At 46.1% G+C, this 27,996-nt stretch overlaps 1 protein-coding gene across 2 annotated transcripts in view; it reads left to right on the top strand.

The window, feature by feature from the left end:
* Positions 1-27,996, top strand: part of FRY (FRY microtubule binding protein) — a 309,064-nt gene that overhangs the window by 126,656 nt on the left and 154,412 nt on the right. For both annotated transcript variants that reach the window (XM_036251399.1, XM_036251398.1), the window contains exons 14-21: positions 531-617; positions 6,996-7,167; positions 8,802-8,934; positions 13,384-13,491; positions 21,919-22,177; positions 23,397-23,579; positions 25,590-25,676; positions 27,669-27,928. In XM_036251399.1, coding sequence (XP_036107292.1) covers positions 531-617; positions 6,996-7,167; positions 8,802-8,934; positions 13,384-13,491; positions 21,919-22,177; positions 23,397-23,579; positions 25,590-25,676; positions 27,669-27,928 — 1,289 coding nt within the window. The remainder of the gene's footprint in view (positions 1-530; positions 618-6,995; positions 7,168-8,801; positions 8,935-13,383; positions 13,492-21,918; positions 22,178-23,396; positions 23,580-25,589; positions 25,677-27,668; positions 27,929-27,996) is intronic.

Below are 27,996 nucleotides of genomic sequence, written 5' to 3'. Positions count from 1 at the left end.
GGATGTAAGCTCAGACACTAAAAGTTTTTTGTTTGTTTTCTGTCTATCATCAGATAGAGTGGGAGGGAGGGAGGGAGAGAAACGTCACTGTGAGACACACATTGGTTGGTTGCTTCCTGCACAGCCGGGGATGAACCACAACCGAGGTCCATGCCCTTGACCGGAATCGAACCCTCCACTCCTTGGTCCGCAGGCCGATGCTCTAACTGCTAAGCCAAACCGGCCAGGGTGACTCTTCAAGTGTTTTGATTTTTTTTCTTCCTTGATTTTTGGTCATTAGTCATTCTGTGCTTTGGGGGCTAATTGCATATGTCACATAATGAGAGCATCTCGGTTCACCACACGAAAGCAGAAGCAGCTCCACCCAAAGTTCAGTGGCGGGCGCTTCAGGGAGTCCCTGGGACCCGGGACACTGAGCAGGACTCCTCCTAGCAGCCTCCTGCTTGGTGCGTACGAGGAAAGTAGCTATTTCATGCTTAATTTGTATCTTAACACTTTTTTATGTTTTGTTTTCTCTTTTTTCACTACAGGAACGTTTAGATTTTGCAATGAAAGAAATCATTTTTGATTTTCTGTGTGTGGGAAAGCCAGCAAAAGCTTTCAGTCTCAACCCAGAGGTATGTGTGGTCCTTTTCTGTACTGTGACCGTGTGGCCCTGACAGCCACACGTTGTGCCTGTGGGGAATGGGCGAGGGACATCTTCTCCACACGTCTTCTTGTGTTTCTAAGTAGTATAAGTGGTAGCATTTGAGAAGTCAGACTTTAGGTGAATGACTTAGAATGATGAAAGGTTGGTGTGGACCAGATTCATCATGGAATAGAGTAAACCATGTCCCCAAAAGATAATCTCCCACTACAAGGCCGGTGGTTTTATTTTAGAAAAGTCAGTGCGTTTATTTATAACTCTTGCAGCAGACTAACTAGCTGAGTGTTGAGAAGTGGTGACACGCGAGAGAATACGTGTAATAAAGTACTGAAGCTGAGTGAGATCAAGCCCATGGTGCGTGAATATGTTTCTGTGGCGGCGTCACAGCTCCGCAGGCAGCCATGGGAGCGAGGCTGTGCGGGCCTGATACAGTGGGGGCGGCCTGTGCAAACGGAAAGCACATTCGGTTTTGAACTTGCAAACACGCGCCGGCCAGTGGAGATGTGCCTGACAAGCTGCCTGCGCGGCCCTGTCCCGCGAGCCCTCTGCCTCTTGCCGCGGGCGGGGCCCCACACCAGCCGCAGCACGTTTCCTCTCTGAGCGGCAGCTCGTCCACAAGCACGAAGCACAGAGGCTTTTCCAGGTCACCCGGCAGAAGGCCTGTGCTGCTGTGATGCTACACACCCTGAGGAAGGGAGGGATGGAGGAAGGAGAGAAGTTGCACATCATACCGTTTCTTTTCAAAGGTGTTCCTATCGTAACCATGTTTCATCTGGACCCTTCATTCTCTCGGTGAGGAAGGAGAGCCAGAGCCCAGAGGCTCAAGATAAGCAGCTGGTTAGTGGCAGAGGGAGCCCAGGTCTCCTGGTGTCCTCACCCCCGCCCCCCCACGCCCTGGATTCTCCTCTTGGCGATAATGTGGCCACGTACACATATAGGGGCAGCTGCAGAAACCCCCAAATGAGTTTCTTTCTGGTGTCTGATGACATCACAGCCTCCTGAAATGGCCGCAGCCAGGGCTCAGGGGCCAGTGGACCGGAGGACAAAGCCAGTACAAATCCAGGGCATTTTGGTTGGGTTGAGGCCCAGGCCCCAACTATTAAAGAGTCTTCTCCTGCTGGGAAGGTTCTCAATATATTTTTCACTTCTCGGGAGTCATGGCTCTAGTATCTTTCACAATCAGTTCTCAGAACTGCCGGGTTATTTGTCTCTAAGGAACGTGTTAACAGCCACTCCCTTCATTGTCCCCATCTAGAAAATGTGCCCTCGGTTCTCACTCCTCAGTCAGTCACGGATGCATTAGTTAACGTCTCTGTGCAGAGTATTTGAGTATCTTCTATTTGTCCTGGTTCTACAGGGCTGGGGAAGAGTTTAGTGGTCAGTGGGTGAGTTAGAATCTCAGAGGCGTATGTGGCCCCCACTCAGCAGCACACACGGGCTGAGGGTAGTCTGTGAAGAAGATGCCATACCCTTGATGCAATGTGCTGTAGGGCATAGTTTCCTAGGAAACAAATCCAGATTGCATCTTACGAATATTTTGGGAGCAGCTTGTAGAACAGGCCCGAAGAGCAAAAGGGTTATCCTGCAGCAGAGTGTGTGTGGCTCCCCACTCAGCAGTGGGGAGACTTCCAGGTAAGTGTCTCCTCTTCGTTCAGACTAGATGGCTCCTACGTGCACCTTCCTCACCGTGAGAACCTACTCACCTGTGAGAAGAGTTTCTTGGTCATCCATTTCTCTCATTTTGTCTTGATCTAAAATAATGTGGACCTGGAGGTCCCAGCCAGTGCCAGTGGCAAGAAGAGCTAAAAGCACATGGACTGGAAAGGAAGAAATAAAACTTTTTATTCACCGACAACATGATTGCCTATATAGAAAATACCAAAGGACCTACAGAAAACCTACTAGAACAAATAAATTATTTTAGAAAGTTTGTAGGATATCAGATAAATATATAAACATATAAAATCTTTATTCTAGGAATGAACAATTGGAAATTAACAATTTACAATACAAATGAAAACAAAATACTTAGTAATAAAGGTAACAAAATGTGTGTAAGCTTTATATACTGAAAACAAAAACATGAGAGAAATCAAAGAAAACCCAAATAGAGGAAAAGAGATACTTTTTGTGAATTTAAAGATTTAAGATTATACAAGGTCAGTTGTTCCCAAATTAATCTAAATAGGTTAAACTATAATTCCAATTAAAATTCCTATAACTTTTCCTATAGAAATCAATAAGCTGATTCTAAAATGTACAGGGAAAGTATAAGGAACTAGAATAACCAACATAATTTTGAAAAACAATATAATTGGAGGACTAGTATGTCCTGATTTCAAAACTTACTATAAAGCTACAGTAGCGGTATTGGAGGAAAGATGACTATAAAGACCAATGAAACAGATTAAAGAATCCAGAAACATACCCACACTTATGTGGTCAGTTGATTTTCAGCAAGGGTTCCAAGTTATGTCAATGGATAAAGGATGGTCTCTTCAATAAATGGTGCTGAACAATTGGATGTCCACTTGAAAATGATGAACTTTGACCCATAATTTTCACTGCAAGCAAAAATTAACTCAAAATGAATCTTAAACCTAAATATAAAATGCAGTATTATAAATCTTCCAGAAGGAAACATAAGGTAAAATCTTTGTGAACTTTGGATGGACAACAATTTTTTCAGGACACAAAAACACATAAATTACAAAAGAAACCTGATAAATTAATTGAGCATCACAAAAAAAAAAAAAAAGGTCTGCACTCTAAATGACACTTAATAAAATGTAGAGTTACAGACTGGGAGAAAATGTTTACAAAACACATCTGATGAAGCACTTCTATCCAAAATTTATAAAAAACTCACAACTCAACAACAAAAACGGTTTTTTAAATGGGCAAAATGAACAGCCTCTTCACCAGAGAAGGGGCAGAAATGACAAATCTGTCCATGAAAGATGTTCAGCATCGTCTGTCATTAGAGCAAAGCAAGTTAAAACGGCAGTGCAGGAGCAGAGAGGACGCGCAGCGACAGCGACCACGCACCGTGTCCGTGAGAACGCCCAGAGGCAGCCACGGAGGAAACAGCTGGCAGGTGCTGACAGGGTGAAACATGCACCAGCGTATGGTCCGACATTTCCACCCGAAGCATCGGTCCCGCGGATGCTCTTCGGTAAGGAGGAGCAAACCCCTGATACCGCCTCATCTCAGAAGCATTATGCAACGTGAAAGAAGCAAGACACAAAAGGCTATGTATGGTTTGGTTCCATTTATATCTCATTCTTGAAAAGGCAAAACTAGAGGTAGAAATTAGGCAGTGGTCTCAGGCTGGGTTGAGGGAGAGGACTGACTAGAAAGAGGCATAAGGGATCTTTTGGGATGATGAAAATATTTTATATCTTGACTGTGATGGCAGTTACCTGATTATATATGTTTCTCAAAATTCGAAAAAATATGCAAACCTAATAACATTTCATGAAAGGACTGTTAAAATACATGAGGGAACTAAGAGATTTTTAATATACAGTTAAAATTTTTTAAGTTAATACTCTTTCATCCTAGGAAACGGAGAGAGAATATTATTGGAGGCCTTAAAATCACAAAGTACACATTGGGTTGGGTATAAATGAGCCAGAGAAACATTCACCAAATCCTGCGTGGAATATCATTACACCTTGAAGTTTGGATAAATAGTTTAAAATGCAGAGAAGTCAGTATTACTTTGTTATACAATGTAAGCCTGTACCACGGGTGATTTGGTAAAACCTGACTTGAACGTATAGCTTCCCACCTGCTAGTTAGGTCGCCTCAGTTTCCTCACCTGAAAAAATGGGAATACTCATGCCTTATATGCATGGCTGTTTTATTTTATTTTTTAAAATATGTTTCTGTTGTCCAGCCGGTGTGGCTCAGAGGTTGAGCATTGACCCATGTACCAAGAGGTCGCTGGTTCGATTCCCAGTCAGGGCACATGCCCAGGTTGTGGGCCCCATCCCCAGTGGAGGGCATGCAGGAGGCAGCCAATCGATGTTCTCTCTCATCGATGTTTCCATCTCTCTCTCCCTTTCCCTTCCTCTCTTTCTAAATTCAATAAAGAAAAAAAATTTTTTAAAATATGTTTTTATTGATTTTTTTAGAGAGAGAGGAAGGGAGAGAGAGAGAGACAGAAACATTGATGTGAAAGAGAAACATCGATCGGCTGCCTCCTGCATGCCTCCTTACTGGAGATCAACCCTGCAACCCTGGGCACTTGCCCTGAGCCGGAATCTAACTAGAACCTCTCAGTCTGTGGGATGATGCTCAATCCACTGAGCCACACCGGCCTGGCCATGCATGGCTGTTTTAAAGATGAGAGTTGCCCGGCTGGTGTGGCTCAGTGGTTGAGCATCGACCCATGCACCAAGAAGTCACTGATTTGATTCCCAGTCAGGGCACATGCCCAGGTTGTGGACCAAATCCTCAGTTGGGGGCATGCAGGAGGCAGCTAATCAATGTTCTTTCTCATCGATGTTTCTATCTCTCTCTTCCTCTTCCTTCCTCTCTCTCTAAAATCAATATAGAAAAAAAAATATTTTAATAAAAAAATAAAGATGAGAGTTCTGGATACATTTTAGAGACTTGATAAATTGTATATTGATTATCATTGTTAGTGCTAGTAATTTTCTGCTGTAGGTTGTAGTCAACTTTGGTAACTTAGTACTTCGAGTGGTTTGCAAATATGAGTATAAATGTTTTATACATGGTTGTTTAAGGAAGTACAGATGTTCTCGTACCTTCTGACCTTTTAAGATTATCGAACTGGGAGTGTCTTACTGAGTGATGTCGTTATGCCTTACCTGAGCCCGAGGAAGATAACGATCTGACCCAGAATGACCTTTCTTTTTATTTTTTTTTCCTTTTTATGGAATTTTACTAGGGTGACACTGGTTAACAAAGTAATACAGGTTTTAGGTGCACAATTCTACAATACATCATCTGTACACTGTATTGTGTGTTCACCGCCCCAAGTCGAGTCTCCTTCCGTCACAACTTATCCCCTCATACCCGCCCCCACCTCTCCCGCCCTCCTCTGGGCAAGCGCCACGCGGGTGTCCCTGTCCATGAGTTCTAGCGCTATTTTTTCTTCTTTGCTCAATCTCTACTCCCCTCCAGCACCCCACTTCCACCCCCACCTCCCCGCCAGCAGCTGTCAGCCTGGAAGCAGCCCAGGTGTCCATCAGTAGATAAGTGGATAAAAAAGAGTCAGTCTCTGTTTTGCTGATTAGTTCATTTTGTTCATTAGATTCCAAATATGAGTGAAATCACGTGGTCCTTGTCATTCTCTGACTGGCTTACTTCACTTAGCATAATGCTCTCCAGGTCCATCCATGCTGTGACACAGAGTAAGATTCCTTTTTTTCGTTCACAGCTGAGTAGTATTCCATTGTGTGTATGTACCACAGCTGTTTTATCCACTCACCTACTCATGGGCACTTCGGCTGCTTCCAAATCTCGGCTACTGTAAATAATGCTGCAATGAACATAGGGGTGCATGTATTCTTTCAAATTAATGTTTCTGGTTTCTAAAGATAAATTCCCAGAAGTGGAATCTCTTGGCATTTCTTCCTAGAAGCCCATGTGTTTTTATCAGTAATAGGTTCTGTAGCATTGAGTTTTCAAAACTTATTTTCCAACTTGCCAGCCTTTTGAATCAAAAGTCAACCACATGCAATTCCGAGCAGTTTTTGTTTTGTTATTCCCATGTGGAACTCCTCTTTTTTTTTTTTTTCCTTTATCTTCAGATAGAGTGGGAAGGAGAGGAGGAAGTGAGAAAGAGAAACATCAATGTGAGAGAGACACATTGAGTGGCTGCCACCCACACGACCCTAACCGGGGCTGGGGACAAACTGCAACCGAGGTACATGCCCTTAGCAGGAACCAAACCCAGGACTCCCCAGTCCGTGGGCCGACGCTCTAACCGCTGAGCCAAACCGGCCAGGGCTGGACTCCTATCTTACTTGGTCTCTGTGAATTAACACGTGTGGCATCTCCTTCCAGGAGCCATCAAGCCGTTAGTTGGCCTTCGTTACCTTGGCTGCAGCTGCTATGGAGCATGATTGTTTACCACTGTGAGGTGCTCCCAGGGTCCCCCAAACAGAATGAGTATGACCATCGCAAACTATCCTCCAAGACTCTTGAACATTTTCCCGGTTGTTTTCTTGTGATAGTGTAACAAATAGAAGCAGAAAACTGCTTTCCCAAACTAATCTAGATGGCAAGCCACACTTAACTACTCTGCAAGACTGATGGTGTAATTGCACCACAATAATTGGGTCTTTCTTTGTATCACGAACACCGTCTCTTACAGAGAATGAACATCGGTTTGCGGGCGTTCTTGGTCATTGCTGACAGCTTACAGCAGAAGGACGGGGAGCCGCCCATGCCCGTCACGGGCGCCGTGCTCCCGTCAGGAAACACGTTGAGAGTGAAGAAAACATATTTGAGTAAAACACTCACTGAAGAGGAGGCCAAAATGATAGGTGGGTTTCAAAGGTGTCTTTCATATGGGACTTATTATGCCTTTAACGTGATCCAAAATATTTACCCTTGGTGAGATACACTTTTAAAAAGTCTTATTTTTAATCCTCACCCCAAGATATGTTTATTGGTTTTAGAGAGAGAGGAAGGGAGAGACAGGGATAGAAGCATCGGTCAGTTGCTCCCCCCCAGCGCCCTGACCAGGCCCCGAACCCGCACGTTTCGGTGCAGAGAACGACGCTCCGACGGAGTGAGCCACTGGTGCGGGCGAGGAATCTGATAAAAGTAGCTGTGCTTTGTTTTATTGCCCTTTAAACATTTGGAACTTTCTGGTAAAAAATTTGCCACTTAAATGTTAGACTCTTATCTGTGGTCTTTTCAAACTTCTGATGTTGATTATAATTTATTTATAATAAATTTCTAAGATATCGGTGTCCTTTGGTAGATAATCCAGTTTATAAAACAACCACATATACGTTTATTTATTCATACACTTATTCGTTCATTTTTATAGTTTCTTTCTTCTTTTTTTTTTTTTTTAGTAAAATTAGTTTAATTTGTGTTTTAAATATTCCAAATATCACACGTGCGAGTTTATGTTATGGGTTTAGACTACATGAGATTTTGCTTTTAATATAGCTATCTTAATCCCAAGAGGTGATCTATCTTTCTCTTTCTCTTCTTTCTCTTCTTTCTTTCTTTCTTTCTTTCTTTCTTTCTTTCTTTCTTTCTTTCTTTCTTTCTTTCTTTCTTTCTTTCTTTCTCTTTCCTCTCTCTCTCTCTTCCTTTCTTCTCCTTCCAACCTACCTTCCTTCCTTCCTTCCTTCCTTCTTTCCTGAATTTAGAAACCTACTTACAAAGCTTGTTAAGATAGTTCCTAGAATCCAAAGACCTAAAGGAAATACATGATATTTTCTTAAATATTTATCTTTAGTTCTGCCATGCTTAAATGAGTTAAAAAAGATTCAATACATGAGAAATAAGCATTAATAATTACTGCATTAAAGTATAAATTATAAATGCAAAGCAGTTTACTTTTTATCTGTATTATACACATAAATATATAAAATGCATATTTAAATACATATGTTATACATATTTGTTTCTCCTGTAAGACATTGACACTGTATTTAATTAAAGCAGTAAAAATAACTTAGCTAAAGTACATTTTTCTTCATTTAAAAATTTATGATGTAAAATCATTTTGTTTATTTTACTTTTAAAAAATCTATACATATATTTCAGAGAATATATGTATATGAAAAATATACTTATGAAAGTAAATGAGAATTATCCTTCATTCACCAATGATGGTCCATTTATATTAATTAGAAATATAAAAATTCTAAAGTAGAACTTTCTATTTTCTTGTTTATTTTAACCCTTCTGGAAAATATTTCCCGTCCAAGTATTAGAATTTCTATTTATTGAACGTACGTGGTATTTGGTGAACACCCACTAAATGCAGGGCACTGTGCTAACAACCCTGCAGTTAGGAGACTGGATTAGACTTTGCTCAAAGGAGCCATTGACACACAGAATGTCTTCAGTAAAAAATGACATACAGGATGAATAAGCTAAGGTTTCATTCTTTAATAGATTGAGTCCAAGATGTAACTATAATGCATTTTTTCAGGCATGTCATTATATTACTCTCAAGTACGAAAAGCTGTGGACAACATTTTAAGGCACCTTGATAAAGAAGTAGGAAGGTGTATGATGCTAACTAACGTCCAGATGTTAAATAAAGAACCTGAGGACATGATCACGTGAGTACAGTGAGGACTAAGTCTCAACGAAGGGTCGATTAACCAAAAGATGCCAGCCGAGAGTCTTCTCATTTATTCTTTGTAGCTGAACCTTGAACAACTTGGGAGTTAGGGGCACCAACCCCTGCACAGTCGAAAATTCTTGTATGACTTTTTTCTCCCCCAAACTTAACTACCAATGGCCTACTTGATCAGATACCTTACCGATAACATAAATAGCCGATTAACTTATATTTTGTATGCTATATGTATTATACACCATGTTCTTTTTTTTCTTTTTTTATCCTCACCCGAGGACATTTTTTCCATTTTTCATTCAGATAAAGTGGGAGGGAGAGCGAGGAAGAGAGAGAGAGAGAGAAACATCAATGTGAAAGGGACCCATCAAGTGGCTGCCTCCCACACGACCCATCCAGGGCAGGGGAAAAACTGTAGCAGAGATACGTGCCCTTAGCAGGAACTGAACCCAGGTCTCTCTGGACCGCAGGCCGATGCTCTAACCACTGAGCAAACCGGCCAGGGCTACACTGTATTCATATAATAAAGTAAGCTAGAGAAAACATGTTAAGAAAATCATAAGGAAGAGAAACTACATTTACAGCACTGTATGTATTTGTTGAAAGCATTTTTGTGAAAGTGGACCTGTGCAGTTGAGACTCGTGTTGTCCAAGGGTCAGCTGTATTTTGTTCTCATCTTCTTAGAATCAGATATCTAAGAAGTGTTAAGACAGTAAAAACATGTTTTGTAATATTGAACTAACTCTACAAATAAGGACAAACCTGGTATTGATCTATTTGGGGTATATCTGAAGTATCATGAGGCCCAAGACTAATTCACTGGTTCACGTTTTTCAGAAACAGAGTTTTGCTCCCGGCTCGATCACTGCTGGAGAGACACCACCAGTTTGCAGACATCCCGCCTTTAGAGAGCTCAGGTCCTCTTGTTTCTGGCCAGCCCCGAGCTGGGAGAGTTAAACCTGCCGAAGAGTCTCTATGCAACCATGTCATAGAATAATAGAATATTGAATTTTAAGAAAACATTCATAACTTTGAATGTAGAAATCAAGTGTTCTTAGCCAAAATCTAACATCTAGGTTTGTAATTAAGTTTTGCAAAAGAAACTCATACAGCTTATATTTCCTGTATTTGATCGATTATGACAGGAACTAAGATTGGGTTTTAACTTTACATTTTAAGAAAGTTTCTACTTTGTTGCTAGACTGTAAATCAAATTATATTTAGCACCTATGACATACATTTCCAAAAATATATATAGTTAGGAAAATTTTCTTTGTCAGCATACCCATTTTCAAATCCCAGTTAGTTAAAAGGTTGATCCCTACATAGGGGAGTTCATATTGTGGGTGTGTATTTTATGGTGGTGGCATGTTGAAAACAAAGTATGACAACACATGATAAAGTAAAAATTACAGAATTATTTCAAATGCATTTTTAGCATCATATAAGGTTAAAAGAAAGGCTGTCCCGCCCTGGCCAGTTTGGCTCAGCAGTTAGAGTGTCGGCCTGCGGTCCTGAGAGACCCGGGTTCGGTTCCCGCTAAGGGCGCGTACCTTGGCTGCAGTTTGTCCCCGGCCCTGGTCAGTTGTGCGGGTGGCAGCCACTCGATGTGTCCCTTTCGCATCGATATTTCTCTCTCTCTCTCTCTGTTCCTCTCTCTCCCTCCCACTCTACCTGAACAAAAAATGGAAAAATGTCCTCGGGTGAGGATAAAAAAAAAAAAAAAGAAAGGCTGCCCCTTGGCTCTACGTGAAATCTGTTCTGTTCCTGAGCTTAGTGTGATTCCTCCAGCCCTTTCCCCGCATCAACACAACTATTAATATAACACTAAGCACCTATGCACACACACATTTTTTAACAAAAATATGGGATTATACAAGGCATGAGATCCTGCAGCTTGCCAGTCATTTTATTTAAATGGTCTGAAGATCACATGAAGACTTTTCAACCAAACTGACAGCAGTTGGAACTGCCTGAGGCTGATAACATCAACCGCACTGCCGGCAGCTCTAGCTCGCACCTCACAGGTGACCAGATGGCCCTGAACCTTCACCATCGTTATTATGTGTTCTTTGAATGCATTAAAGCAATTTTATTTTATAATATAGAAGATATAAGAAATGCTTTTCAAGCATCTGCCATACAGTTGTTTTCTCTTTTAAAAAAATAAGAAATGAGAGACCTTTAAAGGAAGCCTTTATTAATAGCCAAGAGATCACAAGATAGAATCAGGACCAAAGCAATATATTCAAAACAAAAAAAAAGGTCCAGGTTTAGATGTACATGTAAAAATTTTATTTTAAAATTTTTATTTTATTTTTTTAATTTTTTAAAATCCTTACCCGAGGATGTTTTTTCAATTAACCTCAGATAGAGTGGGAGGGAAAGAGAGAGAGAGAAAGAGAGAAACATTGATGAGAGAGAGAGACACATCGATTGGTTGCTTCTGCACCAGTCACATCGAGGTACCTGCCCTTAACCGAAATCGAACTCGCCACTCTTTGGTCTGTGGGCCGACGCTCTAACCACTGAGCAAACCGGCCAGGGAAAAACTTCATTTTTTTTAACCAGTGCCTTAAAACTTTTCCCAAGATGATTCTTTACATGTCCTATTGAACCATCCTGAGACTCCCAAATAGGACCGGAATATTTTTCATGCTGGGCTTTGAGGCAGATTCCTGAGTGGGAAGTAACACCATGAGGGAGTCCAAGCAGCACTGAGAGGAGGGTTGAGGGCCACACCACACGATGGGCACGGTCATGGAGTTAACGTTCAGGGCCGGCCCCAGTTTCCTGGCCCTGCTTACGGTTTGGACTTAAACCCTCAGCATCCTGTGCCATTTCCACATCCCATCCCTTCTGTGCTTCGTGCTAGCAGATAATAATAATAGTATCTACTAATGAACATTACGTTTGGGGGTTCACCTGCTTCCTATAAAAGCTCAGCGAGCAAGGACTACCGCAGTAAAAGGAAGTCCCACACCAACTGGAGTGTCTGATCTGGGCTTGCTTGATCAGCCTGGAAACCCGCAAGGACTCGCCTTGGACCTCAGGCCAGGCAGGTCATCCATTTTCCAACAGATATGGAAAAGAATCCCAGCTGTCTAAAACATCTGGTGGCACTCTACGAGGACTGTTTAAATTATTCACTGAGGGCTCTACCTCTGTCCAGGTATTGAGGGCATCATCTGAAGGTCCTCTTTTTCAGCTGAATAAAACACCACGCAATGGCTTCCTCTCTCTAGTCCTTGTATACCCTATGCAGGACCATGGAAAAGGAGAGAAAGTAGTCTCACGACTTTTCCACAGCAGCAGGGTGTTTTAGAAATCAACATACATGTATTTTATTTTTCACATGAACAGTTTTGTATTCATTCTTAGCAAACTTACAAAAGCATGCTAGAAAGTAATGTCACAAGGTGAAATTACTGTCTGATTATCATCTTCCGACTGTAGAGAATTCTCCTTGTTGCATTTCTGTTGCGACCACAGTGACTGTTCCAAGAAGGAATCACTGTTGTGCTACTTTGCACTTTCATTATTGTGTTTGTGTCCTACAACTGTATTAATTTGTTGACAATTTTATGTTTATTCTCAGAAGGCTAAATCATCATAATTTAAATATGCTGTTATATTTTATCACTTAGGTTATTTGAAAAATTTGATGGGTAGTTAGCTTTTCCATAAAGGTTATTGATTAAATATGTGGTTAAGAAGGCAGATACCTATTTAAACAACTAAAAATGTAAGCAACTTATTACAGAATTTACATTTTTCTCTTAGATTTTACAACAGAATATAGAAAGCATTCATCACTTCTCAACATTTATATTCTCAAGAAAGTAAAAGAAAAAAGAATCTCCTTAGAGACCAGGCCCGTCAGAATAATTTTAAAATCAGAAATGGGTGCACAGCAGTAGGTGTTGCAGTTCTTCACTTAGCATTATGGAGTCTTACTTTTGAGTCACTTTATTTTTAAAATGAGGGTGGGAATTCTAGAGGAGAAGCATAGCTCATCGTGGAGAGAAGCTGCAGACGCCATGCTTGTTGGGGACAGCCTTCCTCGCATGAAGTCCCGTTCAAATGCTAACGTAGGAGTGACCACGGTGCATTTCCTACGTGCTGTGCTTTCAGGAAACTCGGCGTCTGAGATGCAGTCCACAGGGACATGTCCCGTGGAACCCAGCTCACCGGCAGCCAGGTGGCAGAAGGGCTGTTGGCTGCACTTTCCTTCTCAGATGTGCCTCTGACTCACGTGCAAATCTTGATCAGTTCTCTGGAGCTGGCCCAGCTACAAGGCACAGACACCCGAGAAAAACTCCAGGCGGTGATTCAGAAGGCATGGGTTCTGGTCTTTGACCACATCGCTGGTCGATTGTTTTCATATGTCATAACCACTGACTATGTTTAAACTCTGTGTGCACGTTCTAGGGGTGAGAGGAAGCCCAAAATCGACCTTTTCAGGACGTGTGTCGCTGCTATTCCCCGACTGCTCCCTGATGGGATGTCCAGACTTGAACTCATTGACTTGCTGGCCAGGTAGGTGGACATTCTCTGATTAAATTGATTTTAATCCTTTGTCATGATTCCCTCAAAAAGAGAATAACTGTTAAAAATTGAAGAAGATTGCCCAGCTGGTGTGGCTCAGTGGTTGAGCGTCGACCCTGCACCAAGAGGTCGCCAGTTCCATTCCCGGTCAGGGCACGTGCCCAGGTTGTGGGCCCGTCCGCAGTGGGGGCCTGCAGGAGGTGCCCAGTCAGTGTTCTCTCTCATCGATGTTTCTGTCTCCCTCTCCCTTCCTCTCTCTCTAATATCAATAAAGAAAAAAAAATTTTAAGTATTTAAAAATATATATATAAGAAACATGGAATGCATGGAGGGAATGGAAGGGGGAGGAAAAAAGTTCTCCTTGATTTGAAAAAAAAAAAAAGAAGGAAAAAGGAATTGACAAACCCAGTGACGAAAAGACAAAAATAGGACAAGAGAGGTAGATTTTCAGCTCATCTTCAGTATCAGCTGAGGTATTTAGACTGACGTATTAAGCAGAAGAATAGCATGATGACAATTCCGTTTTAGGCAGGGTAATCTGATAACGGTGGGGTGAAGAGTGACAGATATTGGTGCAGACTGAATGAAAGATGCCTTATGTGTGAATAACCTAGTTCAGCCACATTCTCTAGCCTTAGAGAGCACCCTTCCATCAGTACCCAAATACAATACCCAAGTTCCCATTCCACGTGACCACGTCTCTCGTGGCCTCGCCTGCTTCTGGGTACCTCCGTGAGCACCGTGTCCCTGGCCATGTGGTGGCGGTGCTCCAGCCCGGACAGCGGTGCAGCTTCCTGCTGACCACGCTGCTCTCCGTCAGTAACCTTTGCAGCCGGGGTTCTTCCTATTCCTCTCCTTGCAAGTGTAGACACAGCCACCCCTTCCGTCGTCCGGCCGCCACGAGCACGGGAGGGTGCTGGGTTGTGAGGTTCATGGAAGATTCGTGCCTTTGAAAATACTGTTTGGGGCCTTGGGGCCTCTGACCAAAGCCTTCTGCCCTCCAGCTTTGTCACCTGCAACTTGTTCTTTGCTGTACTCAGTGACCTCCAGGCCTTGGGTCCTTCTTCGCTCTTCCATTCCATGTGTAAGACATACTTTAAGAAGAATATAAAGTTAAAAAAAATTACAGCCCAGGCTCTTGCTGAGGCCTAGCGATGGCGTGTCCCTAGCACAGTGCAGGGAGCAGGGGCTGTGGGGAAGGAGGGAAATAAACCCGATCGGAGAGTGGCTTTAGGCACCAGGTGAGGAGAAGAGCCGAGGAGGAAAGAAGGGGGGATCCCCACAGATGAGCACTCGTGGTGACTGGCAGGTCAGGGAGCTGAGGAACAGAGAGAGGAACATGCTCTGGCCGGTCACCACGCTGACAGAGTCCCCCAGGGTGAGGGCGGCCGCAGGCGAAGAGCACGGCGCCCAAACTACCCGAAGGCAGAGGGCAGCCTCCCGTTTGCCATGGACGTGGGGGGGGCGGTGGCGTGGGGACAAGCATCTGGAGAGGAGGGCTGCTGGGTGGAGGGCACGGTGAGGCGGCGGTGAGGAGTTGCGGAGGAAGCCCCGCGTGGCTCACCACCACCAGAGTGCGAGCTCCCATCAGGGAGACTGGAGGGATCCCAGACGATGGGAATGAAACGGAATCACTTGGAAATCCTGCACTTTGCCATCTTACCGTGTGATCTAGACAAATTATTAACCCCTCCGCCTATCATTTTTCCCTTGGTAAAATTGCAGTAACAGTGCCTGTCTCATCAGACTGTTACGAGGGCTAAACGACATGAACACGTGCACTCTGGTTAATCTGAGGGGCAGTGAGGCGGGAGGGAGAAGGAGTTATCAGTTACATTGCAGGAGGAAGGTTCAAGTCTGTGAGGTTCTGATGGGTGGTGCTGACGCACACTGAGGCCTTCGAAATGCTGCGTGCGGGAGCGCCATGCAGTGTTCTGGCACAGTCTCTGCCGCCACCGTGCGTGAATCTGTGTGGAGACTCACCTCTGGGGTCACCTGGACAGCCTGGCCAGTGACGCCTGAATCTTTGGACCACGGAGCCAGGCACGTCCGGAGGGGACTCTGTTGGATGTGGTAAAATGTTGGTGCTGTTTATAGTGCATCACGTTTGATATTACATACATTCTCACAAAGCCCAACGCAATGGGTACTGTTCTTAGGAGCAGAAAGAACAAATAGATATTCTTGTTCACATCTTAGGATAAAATTAAAAAATGACCTGACTTACACAGGAAGCCCGTGAAGAGGCCTTTTTCATCAGCTTCAACAAAAACCAGAGGCCGCCCTCCGCAGGGGAAGAACTTACCCCGAGAAAGGAGCCTGCAGGGAGCCTGAGAGGATCGGAGGGCCAAGTGAAACTCGGAGCGATAAATGTGGGTTTCAGGTCCTCGTCACTTGATTCCCCCACAATCCAACTGATTTTGGATTAAACTGACTCTTGAGACAATATACGGTCTAGGCAAAAGGTGTGAAACCTTTCATTTCAGACTCTTCACAGTCACATCCATGGTACGTTCGTACTGGAGAAAGACTTGGGTTTCTTCCTAATTGGCAAAATAACACCAACATTTGCACCAACTCCCTGATCCTCCCAGCTCAGTTCCCTGGATGAGGAATTCCAAGGGGATGTCCCAGGTAGCACCCCAGGCCCCCTTCTCAGCATTTCAGGTAGTGGCTAACCCTGACAGACTTATATGAGTATGTTTGGCGTGACAACGGTGCATGGAATGAAACAGGCGAACCCCTTTTTCCGTGCTACGGAACTTCTGATTGTGTATGTGTTGCTCAGCCTACTGGTGATGGAAGCTACGAAGGCCTTCCTGATGTCATGATGGGATCCCCGGGGAGCGCATCCTTCCTGCTGTCAGCAGAGTCTGCTCTCTCAGCCGTCTGAGTCCCCCCAGAGTTCTTCATGTGGGGGGGGCTACTTCTCTCCATGCCGTCGCCATCTTTTACTCACTAGCCCGGCCCCCAGATGTCTCCTGCTCCATCCATTGACCTGAGAAGGCTGTTCTCCTCCCGCAGTCTCCAGGCTCCTGTCCCGTCCCTTCCTGCAGCACTATATATACCCCAGGGCTGCTCAGTGTCCCTCCCCTTCCAGACCTGTCACGGGGCTGTGAGGATGTGCACGACTCTCTTAGCACAGTGCCTGCCTCAGAGTTAAGCTCTCAGCAAATGTTATTATTTTTAGACATCCTTATATTTGGACAACAGATTGTGCCTTGAAGCATACATTTTGTATGCACGTTAGGAAAGCTGGCCACCTATTGATTCCTATTTTCAGACAAGAAGATTAAACTTCAAAAGAGTCAAGTCAGTGTCCCAAATAACAGAATTTTCCTGAAGTCCAATGGAATTGACAAATGTCAGTAGTTTCATGCAAGATGACAGGTAAATACATTTTATGCGGTTTTTGCTTCTAATTTGTGGAAATGTATATACACGTCAGTGATCTTCTGTGGTATCTGAACGATATTTATTATTTACCGTTTGTCATCGCTTTTCAGTATATGACCGAGAAAGGCGGCTCATTGCTTTGAGTAACAGTGAGAACTAGGTCTCCGTCGCATGTATTGATCGCCTCAATGAAGCGCTTAGGCGTCTTTCTTTGTTTTAATCAAGATGCAGTTCCAAGTGCTGTGAGTGGAGGTAGTTTATTCTTTAATAAGAAGAAATTTTCAGCATTTCTGATAACCGCTCCCAACATTAACAGTCCACCTGTCACCGGGTTCCTCCCCTTGGAAACCTGGTCCCTGGCTTCACTCGAAAGCCACTTCCTCCTCTGCTGCCCTTGGTGACACCGTGGGGCCAGTCCCTCATCTCCTCCTGATGACCTTGTGTTTATCCTGCAGCCATTCAAAGGAGGCTGTGTGTCCTACTGGCTCTTTTCTTCTGGATAAAGCTTGTGAATTTGCAGTCACTCCCTTTTCATTCGGGCACCTCTGTGCAACATAATCATTCCGAGCTGCTACACTGCTTCCTCAGAACTCAAAAGCATTTTCCACGGAAAGCCCTTGTCTGAGCCGACCAACCAAGGCGGGGCTGGGGGTGCGATCCATGTGATCTACCCACCGGCTCCTGGGCACTGCCAAGTGCGTACCCTGGCCCGGCCTGGCAGGACCTTGCTGCGCGTTGAATCTAGCCAACTGGTCAGCGCCCCTTATGGCGGCTGCCCTGGAAGGACAGCTGCAGTGGCCTTGGCAGTAGTGGCTTCTGTTGGTCTGTATTTATGGCTGTGTCACTGTGGAGTGACCATTTACCTGTGACCCCGTTTTCGGCTTGGTCTCCCAGCTGGTCAGATTTCTACATGAGCCTCCTTCTCTTCGAGTCTCCCTGTTCTTTCATTACTGCCACCAAACTCTCTCCTAAGCCTGTTTTTTATTATAATTGTGGTTTATTTTGCAGCCAAGGACTTGTCCTTTCTTTTCTGTTTGGGTTTCTCTGTGTGCTAGCCCAGCAGGGGCCTGGGAACGTCCTTCCTCAGCCCGCTGGGAGCTCAGCAGACGAGACGTCAGAGGACCTGCGACGCTGCTTCCTTCGCCTCCCGGACAGGCAGGGGGGCTGCACGGCTTTCTCCTTTAATTCCGACTCTTCTCTTCCTTGTGACTCAGCTCATTTCTTCCTGTTTTACAATAGTAAATGTCATATGTGTCACAAGATGATCTGTGATAACCTGGCTACAATCTAATACAAGTAAAAGTGAGAAAGATCTGGGTGGAAGAAATGGAGGCTGATAGGCAGCTGTCTGTTCATCCTCTTCAGGGGGCAGACACAGGACCCGTGTGCCTGCCCAGCTTCACCCCTTGTCCCTCGCCAGTGCCACGCAGACTCGCCCTGTGCGTCGTCTTCTCTCGTTCTCAGTTCCATGACGTCGGGACCTTTTTATTCTGCAAACACTCCACGCTTATCCTCTGTTGAATCTTCTGTTCCTGAAGCCCCTCCACCCCAGCCCCCACTCCAGTCTCTTCACACTCCAGTGATCTTTTTGAGCATTTATACCGGTCAAGCATGTGAACGCCATCATTTTGAGAGGAGTGTCCCCCACCCCATTATCAACAGCTAGACCACCTTGGGGCTCTCACCGTCCTTAAAATGGTCCTGCCTTGTGGCTTTAAAGTTAAAACAGATGTTGGATCGCAAGTTATGAATGAGGGCAAAGTTAGATCATGAGTAGAATTAATCTGCTTTGGAAAGCCGGGAGCATCGATTCTTACTTAAAAACTTCATCTAAACAGACTGGGACATCTTCCGTCCGTGCTCTGAAGACACATGCTGGCCTGGTTTCGTGGCTGTTGGTCTGCTCGGAATGCCACAGCCAAGTCCCACGAACCAGGTCCTTAAACACACGAGTTTGTTGTCTCACAGTTCTAGGGGCCAGAAGTCCAACATCAAAGTACCAGAAGGGTCGGGTCCTCCTGAGGGCTGTGGGGGAGACTCTGCTCCAGGCCTCTGTCCTGGCTCCTGGCATTTCTGGCCGCCTTCGGTGTCCCTTGGGGCGTGGGGAAGCATCACCCCAGCCTCCGCCTCCCTCTTCACAGGACATCTCCCTGTGTGCATATCTGCCTCCAAATTTCCCCTTTTTATGAGGACACCATGGATCAGGCCCTCCCTTTGCTTCAGCATGACCCTATTTCCAAATAATGTCCCATTCTGAGGTCCTGGTGGTGTGGATTTCAACATACGGATTTGGGAAATACAGTTCAATCATAGCAGTGGCCGATGTCGTTATCATCAGTTATCATTTACCGAGTGCCAGTTGTCCCTGTCCTGAAAAGGTGGCTTGTCACCTGCAGAAGTGTTTTCTCTATTCAGGGCCAGAGGCAGGTAAGCAGGTGTAATAACCTTAAGATGGGCAATGGCTTCGAGCATTCTTCACAAACTAGTGTCGCAGCCTGGGCTGCAAAGGTGACTGAAAGCTGCTTATGGAGTGAAGGATCTCTCCTAAATGGGCGGGCGCCACGGGGAGGCGCTGCTCCCTCTCCCTGGCCTCGGCCGGAGCCGCTCAGACTTTGTGTTATGTATTAGTTCTACGTAACAGAAATGAGCGGCGCTGCTGTTGAGATACCAAGTTTGTAGATTCCTGTCTTAGGCAGCGGTGCTTAGGGGCAGCCAGGCTGAGGGGCTGTCTTTTCCAGCAGCTGTGGTCCTTCAGAACCAGGGCCGAATGGGTCCCTCTCCACATCTTGGTGGAGCTTTGCTGGCTTTGGGAACAGGAAATAGGTCTTCCTTGACTTGCTATATATCTGCTTACTTATGAGCTTTTGCCTGGTTATTTGGACCTGGTTACATTTGGACCAGTTAGTGTGTTTCAGGCTTCAGGGAATAAGAAACATTTATTTATCAAGTTTTTGAAATAGTATCTATTCAGAAATGTGGGACTGTACCACACTTGTTTCACTGAGAAAACTTTAAGGGTTAGAAGTCCTGGGTCGGTTCCTGGATTTGAAGAAGTTCCCTGACCCCTCTGAGTCACGTCTCTCCTGCTGTTGGGGTAATATCCACCCTGTTTGTGGGAGGCCCCCAGTGACTGGCCGCCTTCTTCTCTGACAGTGAACACTTCCGGGCCTCTGAGTCCCGGAAATTCTGTCTCAGATATCTTTGTCCTTTGTCTCTTCCTTCTTTGTCCCTCGAGCCGGGCCCCTCCTTGTTGCCCAAGTCACCGCAGTGCCCTCCTGCCTGGCCTCCGCCCTCAGTCTTTTTGCTCCTCCAAGGTGTGCTCTGTATTTCTGCCTACTGTTCCTCGGGTGTGAGTTCATCACGCTAACCTGTCCAGTAACTTTCGGGGTGCGTCCGTTTCCTCCCATGGTGACTGCCAGCACGCACCGGGCTCACCACACGCTTTCCGCGGTGCTAACCACTGCACCAGCTCCTCGGCGCACCTGTTCCTGCGGTGCAGGACGGCCGTCTCCACCTTCCAAACGAGGCACTGAGGCTTTGAAGCTGAGAAGCGGCATGAGGTCCCACGGCCAGTGAGGATGGAAACACTGGCGTAGGCGCTCTGACTCCGGGCCCTCCCTGATGCCCTGCCCTGCTGCGCTGCCTCCCTGGGTGGCCCACAGGCCTTCTCGGGGCTGCCCCCACTTCTCCAGCCTTGTCCTGCACAGCACACCCGCCAGACACAGTCCCTGAACCCCAGATCCGCAGGGCTGTGCGCAGTGGGTCCAGTGCCTGGAAACTTTGGTTTATGGAGTAAATGAATGACAAAATGTATAAAGCATCTGTTAACTATTATGCCCCATGCCAATGCTGAGATTTAACAGGTTAAACCAGAAACACTCCTTCCATTGACTAGCACAGCCTCGGCACTCCCAACATTTGGGGCCGGATTATTCTTCGTCACAGGAAGTTGCCCTGTGCACTGTAGGGTGTCGAGGGGCACCCGTCTCCCGTCTGCTCGAGAGGCCAGCGGGCGAAACCAGCGGTCTGACAACCACATACCCCTGGGGGCCAGACCAGCTGCGGCACCTGGCCTAATTTTAATTAGTTTCTCTAATACTCAGGTTTCTCATCTTTAAAAGTGGTAGGATTTGATACTAATTTATTCTGTAGTCAATAATGTATCAAAATGTCTTCATATACAGCTAAATGCCATTTGGTATCTTAAATGGCACTCTGAAACAGAAGAAGGCCACTAGTGGAAAATTGGTGAAATCTGAATAAAATCCGGTTTGGCTCAGTGGTTTGAGCGTCAGCCCGTAGACCAAAGAGTTGAGGGTTCGATTCCAGTCAAGGGCATGTACCTCGGTTGCAGTTCGTCTCCAACCCTGGTCGGGTCGTATGGGAGGCAACCAGTTGATGTGGCTCTATCACATCGATGTTTCTCTCTCCCTCTCTCTCTCTTTCTCTCCCCCTCCCTCCCTCTCTCTCTGAAGATAAATGGAATGAAAGTGAGAATGAAAACAAAAAATAACCTGAGTAAAATCTGTAGTTTAGTGAATAGCATTGTACCAATGTTAATCTTAGTTTTGATAAGAGCACCGTGGTTATGTAAGATGTAGATGTTAGGGTTGCTGAGTGAAGACTGGGATAACTTATCAGAGGAGGGTGGCCCATTTTTCAGACACAAGTAAAAGCAGAGCCCTGTAGATATTCCTTCACAGATCCAGAAGAAAATTACTTCCCTGGCTGGTTTTGCTCAGTAGTTAGAGCCCGCGGTCGGCCCAGAGACACCCGGGTTCAGTTTCTGCTAAGGGCACGTACCTCAGTTGCAGTTTGTCCCCAGCCTGGTTGGGGTCGTGTAGGTGGCAACCACTGGATGTGTCTCTCTCACATGAATGTTTCTCTCTCTCTCTCTCTTCCCTCCTCTCTCCCTCCAGCTCTATCTGAAGATAGATGCAAAAATGTCCTCAGGTGAGGATACAAAAAAAAAGAAGGAAAGTTACTGAAGCATGATTTCTCCTGTCTGTTTTCCCCCCACAGGCTCTCCATTCACATGGATGATGAGCTGCGCCACATCGCACAGAATTCCCTGCAGGGGCTGCTGGTGGACTTCCCGGACTGGAGGGAGGACGTGCTGTTCGGCTTCACCACCTTCCTGCTGCGGGAGGTGAACGACATGCACCACGGCCTCCTGGACTCCTCCCTGCGGCTGCTGCTGCAGCTGCTCACCCAGTGGAAGCTGGTCCTCCAGACGCAGGGGAGAGGCTGCGAGCAGCCCGGCAGGGTCAGGAACTCGGAGGTGATGGTCCCCTTCTCTCCGCTGTGCAGGGATGTGAGAACCTTGGGCTGCCTGGAGACCCTTGGGGTTCTTACCCTTTGCTGCCTCGGACCTTTCTCCCGAGTGGTGTCCGTAATTCTTCCATCTGCCTGAGTTGCGGCTGAGAAACTCGGAGTGTGGAATGCCTCGTCAAGTTAGATTCGTTAGCATGAGTGAGGCCATTCGGGGGTAGAAATGTTGCTCCAGAGAACTTTGATTATAACTGTTTGTAAGAGCAAATGCCAGTAGGCAGGGAGAGAGAGCTGGGTTATGGATATAGATATGGAAGGTTTTTTCATAGTGGCAGCATGTTGGTTGTGTTACCCATGTCCACAGAGGAGAACGTGCAGTCTCGTGGTTCTTGATTGTTGTGTGCCTCCACCTGAGTGGTGACACTTCGTGGTGCATTTGGAAGAGCAGTGGAGGTGCAGGGGCGTGGCCTTGGCAGTGAGCGGAGGAGAAGGGGCCTGGCCGGGAACAGCTGCAGGGAGTCTGAGGCCCGGGGGTCAGGGAGGTTGTGTTTAGGAATCAGCTAGGACCCCAGATTCCTAAACACAACCTCCCTCAAGCCGCCCTCAAGCCGAGGTCAAGGTCACTTCCTTCCTTGTGTTCTACACATGCCCAGAGATGCCAGCTTGGAAAAGGGATTACATGTGCCCGTAAAGGGAAAACTGAGGTGCAGGTGGGATCTGCCCTGTGTCTGGCTTGCGTTTTAGACTCACCCGGGTGTGGTCTGGGAACATTCAGAACCCATCTCATAAACATCCAAAACCTAGATTAGAATCTAACACACAAACAAGCAAGTCTAAGTAGAAAGTAAGTGTTTGAAAATGTAATTTAATAGTATCTAAAAGTTTCTAGGGAACTTAAATAAAAATAAAGTCACTTTGATGGAATATATAGAGGCATTCCAAATGGTATGGATGGAAGCAGTTTTGTTTCTGTCCTGTTAATAGTCTTCAAAAACTTATTTCTTCTCACAAATAACAGAGGACTGATGGTATCTCAAAGTAACAACAGATCTAAAAACAAAAAGGGATCTGTGACATTTCATAAATAATAATGAATTTATAGACGTGTCTGGACTCAAGCTACTACGATTTATTTTAATGTCTCAAGGTTACGTGTGCCCAAAGACGTACTGTAAGAGTAGCTTATCGTTCTTCTCTGAACGCGGAATGTTGCTCTTCTCGTGTGACAGTGCGCTGCCAACGGCTCCGGCCCGCGCGTGCCGCCCGAGCGGGGCCCCCGCTGCAGTGTCCTCCACGCTGTGGAGGGCTTCGCCCTGGTCCTGCTCTGCAGCTTCCAGATGGCCACACGCAAGCTGTCCGTGCTGATTCTCAAGGAAATCCGAGCCTTATTTCTCGTCCTGGGTCAGCCCGAGGTATGGCTTACCTTCCTGAAGTTTCCAGTGTACTTCTTTCAACAGTTTTGACGTTTAGACTAAAATTGTAAGTCATGCCTTACTACTTGAGGTTCCTTCGTGTCACATGGTGTCCGTAGTAACCTTGATTCGTGGTGGGATTTTAATTATGAAACAGACTCTTCATCTACAAGAGACGGGTCAGACTTTCTGAGGGCAACAGAAAAGCCCGTTTATCATTCTCCTAGAGATAGTGCTTGTAAAAACGTGAAGAATTTTAAGATTAAGTTATAGGTCATTTGCCTTCATAACGTTCAGCATACCATTTAAAATGATTACAATACCAAACAGTCTGGCTAACAGAAAGTTATTGAATCTTTATAACAGTAGGAAAAAAAGGCATCACAAGAAAACATGTTCCCTCGAGATGGGAGAGGTAAGCCCATGGTTCCGCGCCGTAGACGCCGGCTGACGCCCCGCCCTCGGCAGGCAGAGCCTTGCTCGGGTGCCAGGCTCACGCCCCACGGCACGGGTGGGCGAGCCCCAGGCGCGGGTCGACGAAGGGAAGGCCGGCTTTTTATGCCACTGCTTCTTTAGAAAAATGGGACTTTCCATTTTCTTGGCTTAAATCACTGATCTTGGTGTATGATCCTCAAAATGGTCATTTTTTTTCCAAAATATTTTAAAATCCATTGCAGTCCTGGTTATTCCCATTTCCTCAGATAGCTAGCTCTCTGACGCGTTGCCAGGCCGTGCCTCTGGTGTCTGGTAGGTGGCTCTCTGATGCATGCCGTATTTTGGTAAATCTCCACTGGGTCTCTAATCGTGATAGTACTGATAATGATCGTGGTAATAATTACCTTGTGGGTGTCAGGCGCTGCCTACGTGCTCTACGCACTCACTATCTCATTTAACTCTCATGGTAACCGAGGAGCAGGTGATGTTATTCCCCCAGTGCAGAGCTGAGGTGTAGGGAGCTAGGACGTGCGGAGCCAGAATCCAAAGCCAGACGCAGATGCCCCTACAGCCCCACGTGGTGACTGCTGTCGGGGACGTGTCCACAGTGTGTCGTCTTCTTTGACCAGCCATGTCTTTCTCAGGACCATTCTCATTCTCCTTTTGAAATTGTTCTCATACATAAACAGACATTCCAGAGCTTCCCATAAAGCTTCTAAGTAAACAGCTGTATATATCTGAGCTTCTCTGTAATCAAGAATGGCAAACATACACATGTATGTATATGTGTGCGTAGATATGTGTGTGTGAATGTTTGCAGTATATACATATATGTGCGTGTATATGCGCATCATTTACGTAGAAGAGAGGATTAAGAAGCACAAATTGGTAGTTACAAAGCAGTTTCAGGGAGGCAAGGTCAGCATGAGGAATAGAGGCGGTAATATTGTAACAACTGTGTATGGTCCCAGAGAGGTACTTGAAATGCCAAGGGACCCACGTTGTAAAGTATACAGTTGTGACACTTTTTCTCATGCCCATTCTGATTTGCTCCTTTTACTCGATAGCTGTACACCACATATACCCCAGAGAGTATGTGGTTAGTCTCTAGTGCAGTTTCTTTGAGACTAAATTCAATCACAGTCAACAGCTTATCAGTTATTTTAGCAGATCAGTGACCAGTAAGTAGCATTTTAGAGGTCTGGCAAAGCATATTCTTGTGGGGTCTCTAGTCCTTAAATTAACAAAAACACGAACATGTCAGTGAATAATGTCTGGTACTGAATTGAGGTTCTGTGCACATGGGCGAGTTTCAGAAGTCCGGGTACATGCCTTGTCAGTGCGGGGTGAAGTGGGTGGTCTAATGACCTTCCCCTGAAATGTGAAGGACTCGGTCGGCCCAGAAGCACGGGGAGCTTCACCCACTGCCTTCGCCATCTGGACACGCGGTTTTCTGTGGGAAAACCCTTATCACTATCTTGCGGGCTGTTCTGCTTTCGTGTGCTAGACAAAGGGAGTGGGCTGGCTGGGAAGGACCCCTTTTCCCACGGAGAGTAACTGCCTGCCTCTGTACAGGACGACGACAGGCCTATGATCGATGTCATGGATCAGCTGAGTTCTTCCATCCTCGAAAGTTTTATTCACGTAGCAGTTTCAGACTCCGTAAGTACACACTTGATTCTCATCGCTAACCATTCTGAAATGTAAGCTCTGGGCCTCTCTGAAAAAGAGAGACAAAGAAAAATGACGAGGAAAAATTCAGGAGTTTTCTGTAGGTTAATAAACTGATGCAGAAGTACTGGGAACACACGACAGGGTTTTCAAAGACTGGCTTAGGAGACATCCAGACAAATTTCAAACAAAATTTGAGCCTTGGGTATATAAATAATATTTTGAAAACTGCAATTTTAAGAATTGCTGAGGCTTCTTTAAGAAAAGTACTTCACATGATTTATTGTATCTAACACTGTGGGTACCTTGTATTTACAAGGTGTTTTCACATCTGTTGTTGTTTTGACCCTCGAGGGTATCAAAACTCAAAAACATTAAGGGGCACGGGGCCGAGGTCGCCCAGAGGGAGCTGTCGGGCCGCTTGGCCTGCCTGGGCTTTGTCTCTAGCACAGCTTCACCTGATTCACAGATCCATTAGCCCTTGTAACGAGCACATTGGCAGCTTTCAGGTTCCTGAACAAGGAGGAAATTGAAACAGATTTTAATTATCTGTGTTTTTAAAAATCAGTGCAGTGCAGTAAAGGAACCTGGACTGATTTCAGCTCCAAAGCTGAAGAGAGGCAGGCCCAGGTGTTTGCAGAAGCCACACTGCCGGTGCCCCGGTACACTTGTCAGGTAACTACATGAACACAGACGTAACTGACAAGTAGCTGTGGGAGACTACAGAACCCAAAGACACGTGGGAGCTTCTGTGGCCTTTCCGGCTGAAACTCAGCGCAGATCCTGTGTTTGAGCAGCCGGTTCGCACGGCGGCTGCAGGGATGACGGTGATGACGCCACGCCTGCATGGGCTCACGGCTTCTCAGACAGACACGCTGTTCGGACATGCACTGGAGGAGCTGGGTTTCAGTGCTGTGTCCACATATCTCATTTCCCTGCAGGTTATACTTTGCTCATGTGATTTTATTCCATGTTATCAGAGTCAGACCTTGAGCCGAGTAACTAGGTCAGCAACTCTGCACGTAGGACAAAGCGTGGGGTGGGGGGGAGCCGTGCTGCCCTGGGCCAGGTGTTCTGATCCCCGGTCACGTCCAGGTGGACTGAGAGAGCATAGTCCCTGGTCATCAAGGGAGCACCTGTGCTGCCAGGTGGTTTTCCAGTCACGGGCTTTGGGCAGAGCCTGGGCGGAACCTCCTCCCTGGCCCTTGACGGCCGAGGCCCCTGGAGGAGCTCTGGCCCGGGCCTCCGGGCCCAGCAGGGAAACGGGCAGCTGTGCGTGCCTGCCGGCCTGAGAGCAGCTTCTCTCCTGGCACAGCAGCTGCATCACCTGAAACTTGGTCTTCTGTAAACATGGATGTTTTGGGCTTAAAAGAAAAGGAAATGTAAGAATTTATGTGATTAAATGGGTAGATAGATGATTGATAGAAAGATAGATAAATAGGGATGTTTTTCAGAAAGTTCTAGGATGTATTATTTTGGCTTAATATCATAGGACAAGAATACCTAGGTATCGTAACTTAAAAATCATCAATAAAATGTCCTTCATGAAAGGATTACACTCAGCCATCTCCCTAAGTCAACATCATGGCTTAAAATATAAATATGTGATCTAATTATAGGGATTAAAAGCATGTTTATGAATCTCTGAGATTAATAACTTTTCAGAGTTTTAAAATGGCAAATCTTTGGTCAAGTTTGCATTAACTAATATCATGTATTTGTTCAACAAGTATCGACTGAGCAGCGTCTGCTTGCGGCTGCGGTGCTGTGACAGGACTGGATGAAGCACTCCCTGTCCTTAGCCGCTGCTTCCGCCGCGCCTCCGCCAGCCTGGGACAGTGACGGCTGCAGGCCCAGGCCCCGGGCGTGGGGGTCGGAGGGGCTCGGGGCCTCAGCGCGGCCCGCGGCAGAGGGGTCAGGAGGAGCCATGAGAGGACGTAGAGCTTACAGTGGTGTTGACTCACTGCCCACTTGCCCCCGCAGGCCACCTTGCCCCTGACCCACAGCGTGGACCTCCAGTGGCTGGTGGAGTGGAACGCGGTTCTGGTCAACAGCCACTACGACGTGAAGAGCCCGTCCCACGTGTGGATATTCGCCCAGTCTGTGAAAGACCCCTGGGTCCTCTGCCTGTTCAGCTTCCTGCGGCAGGAGAACTTGCCCAAGCACTGCCCCACGGCCCTCAGCTACGCCTGGCCCTACGCCTTCACTCGGCTGCAGTCCGTCATGCCTCTGGTGGACCCCAAGTAAGGCCGCCTGTGCTCTCCTCCGTGCTTGTCCCGCCGCCCGCGCACATCTTCATTTCACATTAGAT

This window comes from Molossus molossus, unplaced genomic scaffold, assembly GCF_014108415.1.
Source record: "Molossus molossus isolate mMolMol1 unplaced genomic scaffold, mMolMol1.p scaffold_m16_p_10, whole genome shotgun sequence".
Lineage (NCBI taxonomy): Eukaryota > Metazoa > Chordata > Mammalia > Chiroptera > Molossidae > Molossus > Molossus molossus.
This window is presented reverse-complemented; position numbering and strand designations above follow the sequence as displayed.